General features: G+C 36.1%; 1 protein-coding gene across 3 annotated transcripts in view; it reads left to right on the forward strand.

Moving 5' to 3' along the window:
* Window positions 1-10,050, forward strand: part of cep89 (centrosomal protein 89) — a 53,350-nt gene that overhangs the window by 11,463 nt on the left and 31,837 nt on the right. For all 3 annotated transcript variants that reach the window (XM_085415306.1, XM_085415240.1, XM_085415372.1), the window contains 5 exons: window positions 461-576; window positions 1,633-1,813; window positions 2,311-2,478; window positions 3,592-3,733; window positions 5,770-5,859. In XM_085415306.1, coding sequence (XP_085271432.1) covers window positions 461-576; window positions 1,633-1,813; window positions 2,311-2,478; window positions 3,592-3,733; window positions 5,770-5,859 — 697 coding nt within the window. The remainder of the gene's footprint in view (window positions 1-460; window positions 577-1,632; window positions 1,814-2,310; window positions 2,479-3,591; window positions 3,734-5,769; window positions 5,860-10,050) is intronic.

Genomic DNA, 10,050 nt, shown 5'->3' on the forward strand with positions numbered 1-10,050 from the left:
TCTCAATCTAATATATAAGGGATTACTTAAGTACTAGGAATACATGTTGATGCTCAGTACATTTGTATACGTATAGACTTAGTCTTTATTTCAAGTGCTCTTGTGAAAAGTATAAATACTTCATGATACTAGATGTCCAATTCATTCAAAGGCCAACACTTGTAGGCAATCATATTAACTCATTTATTTGTATTCAGTAGACTCATCAAGTTGTTAATATGTTTCTTCTTAGAAAGACTAACTTGCAGGAGTAGAAAAGTATATGTTATCTTACAAGGATTACAGAATTTATGTAAGATTTGTTTCTTGGAAAGATAGCTTAATCTCTGTAAAGGCTAATGTAGCATGTAGCAAAGCTATTTATAGTATTTTTGTGTCTGTTTGTTAAATTAGCAAGTTTTGTGATGTGCTGATTTAGCATTGATAATATCTCACTCTCCTGCTTTCTTTCTTTCTGCAGTTATCAAATTCAACAACAGGCCGTTCTGGTTTTGCAGGAGAACCAGGATCTCATCAATCAACTCGAGGAGCAGCATGCTGAGGCCAAGGCCACTCACAGCAGACATAACACTGAAGGTATTTTCTGAAACACTGAAAGACCTAAAAAAAAATTAAAAAGATGAAATAAATTCTTCCACAAGCATTTACACTAAAATCTTTAAAATGATGCATGCATTTCAGAATTACGTCTGTTTTTTTTGTTTAAAAAAATGTTTTTAGGTCTTTTTTGATAGGGATAAATGAGGAAATACAGAATATAACACAGAATACGCAGAAAAAGTCTAAATGTCTACTTTTAGTGTTGGCCGTGTCCCTTTGAAGGTCGTAGATTCGAACGTTAACGCAGTAGATGTTTCTTCTTGGATTCAGGTATATAATGCAAACTTTCATTTTTGTTGGCTCTTTGACCTAGCTAACACAAAGATGCATTGTTAGACATAGGAAAAGCTTAAAAAAAGCAACAGCTTGTTTAAAAGAGCCTTTCACAACATTAACAATGTAACAAATCGTTGCCAGAATGAGCCCCGCCCTAAGAATATACATCTCGTCATGTGTCTCAGTCTAATATGGATGTGATTTATTGAGTAGTAGTCATACGTGTTGATGCTCAACGCATTTTTATAAATAGGATACCATTAAACTTCATTTTGAGTTGTTTTCACCTACTGGGTGATACCTAAGGTTTTTTCCATATTATTTTTGGTTTCATAATACATACTTTCCTTTCTGTTGGCCCCGTGATCTAGCCAACAAAGAAACACAAAGACCCATTGTTAAACATAGGGAAAGATCACTTTTTAAAAGTCTTTCACAACGTTAACAGATCTTCATTTTCCATTTCGGGTGAGCCCCACCTCAAGAATATGCAACTTAAAAACGTACACACTTGCAATTTCACGGCCTTTTTTGTAAACATGTTAAATTCAGAAAAGATTACTCAAAAAGACTCAAGTGACATACAAGGAGAATACATACAAGAAAACATGAAAATACATTTTGAGCACTAAAGGCATTTAGCCTAATGTACATTTACTGGGCTCGCTTCCCTATTTCGTTTTTTTATTTTCCTTTTTATTCATTTTCTTCTGTTTAATACTCTCTTTTTTTCTTATCTCTTTCTTGTTTCTTTAGTGGCAAAAGTGTCTAAGAAACTGATGTTATTAGAAGTGGAAAACCAGCGTTTGGAAGGGGACCTGGAAGAAAGCAGGAGGGAGGTGCAGAAAAATAAGAAGGAGCTTCAAGTTCTGCAGGCCCGCCTAAAGGATGCAGTCACCTGGGACGAACACTGCAGCATTGCTGGAAAACTGAGAAGGTACCCTTCTAATCTCACGTTATTAAACAAAACTGAATACTTAAGTATTAAAGCTGCTCTGTTATTTCAAAGAGAAAACAAGAAACTGTAGACTGAACAATTTATCTTCACAAGCATTGACCATTCTTGCTCTATGTTGGGTAAGGGTGTTGAGAAAGCTTTGTTTATTATTATTTCAGTTGATTTGTAGCACAGATAAGTAGACAAAACAAGAACTACAACAAGAGTAGCACCTGAAGCACTGCAGTTTTAAGTGCAACAGAAAAGTCAAATGGGATTTAATGAATAAATGTACGTGGTCAGGTATTGTCATAGCCCCTGGGATTTAAAATACAACTCATGTTTACACAAATGAATCAAAAATAAATTGCATAAGCATGAAATAACAGGACTATTACATTTAAAACAAATATCAGTAGGCTATATTTTGGAGTTTTAATTGCAGATTGTGACACGTGCTGTGACATAATTCTATGAACTCTTCTCTTCACTCTCAGACAACTGGAGCAGCATGAGAGCAGAAGTAAGGGTGAAATTGACAAACTGCTTCTGAGAGTATCTAACCTCCAGGAGGAGAACAGGATTCTAGCTCTGGACAAAGCCCAGCTAACTGCAAAAACAAGGGCAATGGAGGCTGAGCTGGAGCTCTCCAGGCAATCCAACAGGTAGTAAATATTTAGTGTTCTTTGTTTGCTGTTATCACATACATGAAACCTGGTATACAGCAGTGAGACACAGTTCTTGGAAGGTTTTCAGCATTGCTTGAGCCATTAAAACAAAAGAATGTTATGATTACTATAACAGCATGTGGAACCAATTCCATTTTCAATATATTAAAATATTTTGTGCAAAGAATATGCAGCATCTGGATATGTTGAGAAACAAACTGCCATAAAAACTGGTACATGGATGTTTAACAAGAGTAAAATCAGTGTAAACTATTTATTGTTTATAATTGGGACAGCTTGCTTTTAAAAAAACAAACACTCATGATAACTTGAAATTGAAGCAGTCTGATAATGTGCTAGACTCCTGCACATCCACTGAGCTCTGTGTTAAGGTTTTTTTAAATAAAAAAAATCCAACCTATATAAAGTAATATGGAAGAAGTCCACTTAGTAAGTGTTATGCACATGACTTTCATGTGGGAAAATGTGGTTCATATCCTATGTGAGGATCAGTGCCAACAAGCTCGTCTGATGGGAGACAGGAGAACTTTCTATTTTCATATAATCACTTTATTAATTTAATTATTATTAATTTATTTTTTTCTTTTCTAGATTTCTGTCCAACATTGTAGCTGGTGATTCATTCTTTTGTCCTGTTTGTCTAATATTTTGACACCTAGTATAATTATAATTAATTAACTGTAGGGATTGCAAGGGATTGCAGCTGTACTTAAATATGTTCTGGTCTGGAGCCTTCGTTTCCCAGTAGATTTGTGCTGAGATTAATGTGAACTCTTTCAATATGAAGTGTGAAGTCTGTCAAAAGGTGTTTAATAACCAACATTTCCCCCCACCTTGTGCAGATGGCATGATCTCAAGTATCATCCAGCTAACCTATTGTCCTTCTTCTTATTCAACCCTTCTATCTGCTGCTTTCCCTTTTCTTAACCCCTGCTTATTTTTCTTTACCATGTTTTCACCAAACCTCCCTTTCGCACTCCATTCTCGTGCCCCCATACTTTCTCTTTCTCTCTTTTCTGTGTTTTTGGTCCTCTTTTAATACTCTTTAATCAATTCCCTTCCTCACTCGCCTATCTTTCCATCAATTAGGAAGGCTGAAAGAAGAATGAGTATGTTGAAGCAACAAAAGGAAGAGTGTGTGTTAAAGGAGGAAAAGACACGGCACTACCTGGGAGCTGTCATTTCTGTGGCAGAACACATTTCCCAGGAGAGAGACCAACTATTACACATGGTACTACTGATGCTACTGTAAAAAGATTTTGTACCACATGTGACACTGAATAGATGCACAAACATGAGGGTCTTGAAACTTTCCTTTGATAAAAAAAAAGGTCTAAATATACTGAATATTAAGTATCAATTCATTCACTTACTAATTAAGCTGTTTGTAGTAATGCCAGCTTTGGTTGCTGTTTACAGACAATTGATCCGAAATGACAACAAAATTCAGTAGTTAAGGTGTAAAGGTATTTCATAAGGGTTGCAACAGGTCTGGAGGCAGGTAGGATTTTGGATTTTAAAAATAGTCACAGAAAAACTAATAGGCACCCAAAAACTGCTGGCAGATGCAAATCAGACTGGCTACCCCTCAAAATTTGTTGGTAATAATGTCATAAGGTTGCAGAAAACCTGGGACCAGTCCCTGGATAGATTACTGGTACATCTCAGGGCCAACATAGACAGGCAACCACTCACACTCACATTCACTGACATTATCTAATGCTTATTTGTATTTCCTGAACAAGTTTGCTCTTAAAATTAACTCCATTCTAGGAGAAAGAATCTTAAGCTCCTTCTCCTCAGCTCTGCTGAGAATCATTAAATTGATGGTTAGGACTTCCAGATAATCAGTCAACTGATCAATTAAAACTGAATTATTAATGATTCCAAAATCTTATTTGGTTTTCACATGCACCTGTTTTCAGAGATAGCAAATTTAATAATTTAATAGCAGAAAATTAACTAGCCATATAATACTATTCTTTCTCTCTTTTTTGCCATATTTTTCAAGTAGTATTTGATAACAGTGTAATAAAACTGGAAATTCTGTTTTTGGAGTGCCAGCCCAGTATTTTTAGTGGCTCCCATATAGCCACCCCTAAGAAATTTTTTTGGAGGAGGTGCCCCTGAGGATAGGTGACAAAAGTGTGCATTTGATTCAGTGTCATGTTAAAAAAACAGTTTGAGATTATTGGAACTTTGTGACATGATGCATTATTTTGCTAGAAGCAGCCATGAGAAGCTGGGTACAGTGTGGTGATGAGAGATGATGAACATGGTCAGCGACAATACTTGTGCAGGGTGCGGAATTTAAATTATGCCCAGTGATGTACTGAGGAACCCAAAGTGTGTCAAGAAAATATCCCCCATACCATTATAGCACCTCCACCACTGGCACCTTGTTTTTGATACAAGACAGGATGGATCCATGTTTCCATATTTTTTACCCAAAATTGTGACCCCACAGACAGGCAGCAGTTTTCCAGTCTTCTATTGTTAAAATGATCCTCACAAATGATCCTCACATGTATGCATATCTCTGTGTATATCTCTGTTGTATACTTTCATTATTCAGACAAGGTACACGCACAGAGAAGATAACGTAAAGGTTTTTTCAGTCAAAGCAATTGTATAAATCAGACCAAAAAGTGTGTAAGGCGTACAGGAACCGAACTGTCTGATTTTCCACCTCTGGCATTATATAACTGGGTATATATTATCTGGGTTTTTTTTAAGCATTGTGATTATGTATGTTATGTAAGCAGTAGAAATGTTTTAAATGCTGAAAACATTTTATTTTTTTTTTAATTTATACATAGTTGCCTATAAAGCACTATGATTATTGCAGAGTTAAAGAAGACTCACGGTTACTTTTTGTGTTTTTGGAGTTCTAAAGAGTCATGACCAATAATCTGAGAATGACTGGCATGGGGGAGCCTTAGCTGACTTTGACTTTTTATGAAATCTTGATTCACACAGTTACTTAGTAGGTAATAATGAGTGAGTATTTTCTTATCCATCCTTATCCAACCTAGTACAAGTCTGCAGATTGGTTATACTGTCCTGAAGTTAGACAGCTTTTGTGCCTCACCCATTTGGCTGCACAGGATTTCTGTAAATTGGCAACAGTTTGACGTCTTTCATTCATTTCCTTTATCCAATTCTCCCATAATCCCTCACTTCCTTTATCCAATTGTGTGTTTAACCCTCCCTCTGTGTTCCTTTTTTAGCTCAGTAACCCGCCATCTTCCCTGTCTGCCTCCCTAGGCATCATCTCTTCAGCAGGAAAAGCAGAGATTCATCAGCAGGATTCTCAGTGGCACAGTTCGATTTGGAAAACTACAAGAAGAAGTCAAAGTAAGTTTGTTTATTAAAACATCACTTTCAGAATACAGTCACCTCCCCTGTAAACACTTTTTTTTTCACACAAGAATCATACATCAGTGGTTTTAAAAAGTCAAATCTGGCTCACTGGCTACAGTGGGTTTGGTTTGTCTTAATAATGTCTGCACATATGATTAAGGAGCCAGAACTCTCTTAATGTATTCCCAGAAGCTGCACTGCTACGTGGCAGGCAGGTTAATTTGATCTTAACCTCTGATGCTTGGCAAGCTTTTGAACAACACATTTGGTTCATCTGGTGCCTCAACTGATCAGGCTGAAACATAACGTTCCAGTTTCAGTCCTCATGTCTGGTGTCTATTGATCAGCCCACTCTACTGGAATTGATAAACCATCTGCTTGTCAGCCTCCACTACTCGCAACGAATAAATTGATGAACACTTGTGTCTTGCAGATTGCTTTCTCTTATGCTGACTTGAGTGACTCAAGTCAAGTATCTTAGATAATCTTCTCATTTTTAAGAGCTCATGCAATTAGGACCATACATTGTAAGCATGTTTCATGTAAAGAAAGCACCAGTATAATGATAATGATCAGAGGTTATAAAGGGGTGCCGTTTGTGCTCTATGACTGTGGTCATAGAGAACATACTGCTGTTATGTGCTATTTTACATGCATTTTCTCACTTTGCCTGTCAGCACTTTTCCTTTATGTTTGTCCCTTTCTAAAAATCCTGATTCAATCCCCACCAGGCCATGGGTTCTTTAGTTCAGTTTTAGATTACTTTCATTTAATTTTGTTTTCAGTTGACTTATAATTATACATGAATTCAAATTAATTAGAGTTTAAATTAAACTATTATGCCATGAAATCTCATCCCTCGTGTACAGTATTGCACTTGCATGTAGTTGTCAGTACCAGACACATGCATGAGCATAGGTAATTGTAGATTAGAACACAGAGCCTCTTTCTTCCTTGTTCATTCTTTGGCAAGACCACATTGATCCCACCATTCCCACAGAAATAAAATGAAGCCTATTATAGTAAATCACCATGGTAGCCTTTTCTGCTGATATGAATCTTTCCACTGTGGTTGACAGTTGTTGTACACCATCAGCTACTGTACAGTTGTGCATTCTTCTTTTGTAATTGTTTATTATGATGAAAAAAACATGACACTAGCTATAGTGCCTTGCTCAGCAGCCAGTGGTATGTGTGTTCTGTCAGTAGCTCTTGTCACTCAAACCAGAGCAAGGAAAAACATCTCAGTGGGTTTAACAATTTTATTAGGGTCTCTATAGCAACAGCTCATAGGGAGAGAGAGAGAGAGAGAGAGAGAAGTGTATGTGTGTGTACGTGTGTGAATGCAAATCTCATAGTTGGTGATCAGACCATGAAAAAAGGAGAGCTGTAAATGTTGTGGTAAAAAACATTTTCCCCTCTTTTCCTAATAGTAACACAAAAAAAAAATCTGACATAAAGGTGGACTTTAAGGTTTGTAGTGGTTTCACAAAAGCATTATGGCTTAGGAATTGTCTTCAACACAATTTTAAAATGAAATAAGAACCAAATTGAAGTCCTGATAGAGTATCAGCACTTATTGTTTGACCACTGCCTGCTGCAAGAATAGCCCGAACACACATTGGCACTGATTCTGAAAGTCTCTGAAACTCTGCTGGATGGATGGAACATTATTCCTCCAAAATGTTTTGATCCCTTTTAGTGTAGGGTTAAAGAGTCTTGGTTTTTACCTTGTATTTGTCACACATCACGTTGTTGTAAGCCAACCATAACGTAATATGGTCGGCATTTGCGTCATCACATTGTATTATATAAAGAAACCATACACATAATTTAATTAAGATGAGTTCATAGATTAATTAAACGAGTCACTGAGTGTTTACATTCTCTTATTTGCTCTGTGAGTCACAGCTATGTTGCCTTTCTGTAACCTGCTCCCTTCTGTACCAAACACCTGGATTGTACAGGAAAAAATATACAAACCCATTTCAGACTGGTGTATCCCAGTTCACATTTTTGAGGACATTCACACCAGCTAGAGCAGATAAATATCCCTGTGTTGTCTTTTTTATTTCTCACCTAATCAGTGTTTAAAGTATTTAGAGTTTACTTAAGCAAATATGATGCAATGGTAGGTTAATATCAGTGGTTGCTGTTTTTACTCATTTCTATTTATAACAGGACTGCATACATGTTATTGTTCTTGTCTGTACTGCACTACTTACATCATTCTTTTTCAAAAGCCTCAATTGTGGAGAAATTAAATAATGGAAATAATTAGTGTGGCTTAGCCTGTTACAGTAAATAATGCATTATCACAAATAGCCAGTAACCCAGTTTCACAATATAAAATACCACGAAAGGAGGGTGGAAGGGAAATACATACTCTAAAAGTATGTTAAGAAAAATATTATGCTTCTGTTATATTTTAACTGAAATATTTGGATAAAAACAGCAACTATGATAATTCGTTTGTGTACTTTACTGTTTCACAGAAAAAAGTGCATTCATTGCTCCACTTTCAGTTGTACAGCAGTTAGTTATTAGTTAGTTAAGTTAGTTAAGTTATGCCAGTAATGATTGTGAGATGTTTCATTTTTTGCATTTTCTTTGTTTGTAGTGCACAGAAGTGTAGTGGCTATCCAGTCTTTTTTTCTCAGGCTTTTCTTCAGTTGAAAATGGATTTAGTGGCTCTATAGGGCTTAGACATAAAGACCTGGAAAACTGACTAGGACAAAAAAAGACACCTCTTTGATAAGGAGGAATAACAGTCACTGGGAATGATAGCAGAGGAAATTGATCTATTTAGCACAGCATTGTGGACAATTTTATAGAAAACAAAACAAAAAAAGGGAACACAGGGCAGGTCCCTCTACGGAGAAAAACTGCAGCTGATAACAGAAAAATCTGGAGAGCTGTGAAAAAAACAAACAACAACCCTTAACCATCACTGATATCACCAACAGTTTGAGAGTGGATAGCATCACAATCTGCAGTTCAAAGAAAACTTACTGTAGGGAATAACAGAGATTCATACCTCTTATGGCATACCACTAGATTGGAATTATGCATGTTTGGAGCAAATGTTTAATGAACTAATGAAACCAAAATTTCTCAAAGTGAAAGTGAAAGAAAGACTGAAGAATACATGTGATTCAAACCTCATCAAATATGAAGGAGCTAATAAAATGTTATGGGCATGTTCTGTGTGGCAGTAAAACAGGGATGGGCAATTGATTTTAACAAGCTGAACTCAGTTCTGCTTAGTATTAATTTGATCTCTTTATAAGCTTGTTGGTGAAGTCCTCCACGACAGTCCCAGTTTCTCCTGTGGACCCTTGGGAAAATTAATTGTCCATCCCTGCTATAATAGAATCATTTCAAAAGTATACACAAACATTTAGTTTGTCTATGCATGAAGCAATTCCCCTGTCTCATTTAACAGGCCTTCCAAAAATACAGTGGCATTAAGCACATTGCCTGTGCAGCCAACGCTTTATCAGTGACAGCCAAGCCAGTCACCAGATTTAAAGCCTGTTGAGCCTTTTTTTTTCTAGATGAAAAGAAGATTGAAGGAAGAAATCCCCAGTAACAAAGATCAGCTGAAACCTGCTGATTTGAAGCCCAAAGATGATAGTAAAGCTTTTGTCATGTCAGTGGTCTGCAGACTTCGTATTCTTCAAAGAGCTATGAACATTTATGACTGTTATTTCTGAAAGAAAAAAAGCATCCACATATGAAAAGCATGAAAAAAGACTTAAATGCTAGTTTATACCCCACTCATATTTTGGCTTCAATTTCAATTTAAATAGCAAAATGTTTTTATTTTTGTTAATTAAAAAACAAAAATGAGTAAATGGAATAGTAAATGATAGTCTGATAAATTCCTGATAGTTGTGATGAAGAAATTTCAAAGCCATCAAAGGGGTAAAAACCCACTAATGTTAAAATGACCAGATAAACCAATCTTTGAAGTTGTCTAGGCCACATGATAACAGGATTTGGTGCACATAAACATAAACAAGTCACAAGTTTTTAGAATTGGAAAACATCGAGGGCAAATCAAGGCAAACATTTGTAACAGCAGAGAAGTATACAATAACAGCAATAGGGAAGTAAGCTTTTTCACTCTTTGTGAGAATGAATGAATGAATGAATTTTATCCTCAGGAAAGATTAGACTTGA

The sequence above is a fragment of the Rhamphochromis longiceps genome, linkage group LG1, assembly GCF_057381845.1.
Source record: "Rhamphochromis longiceps isolate RC_006_pf linkage group LG1, R_longiceps_female_GT1.1, whole genome shotgun sequence".
NCBI classification, from domain to species: Eukaryota; Metazoa; Chordata; class Actinopteri; order Cichliformes; family Cichlidae; genus Rhamphochromis; species Rhamphochromis longiceps.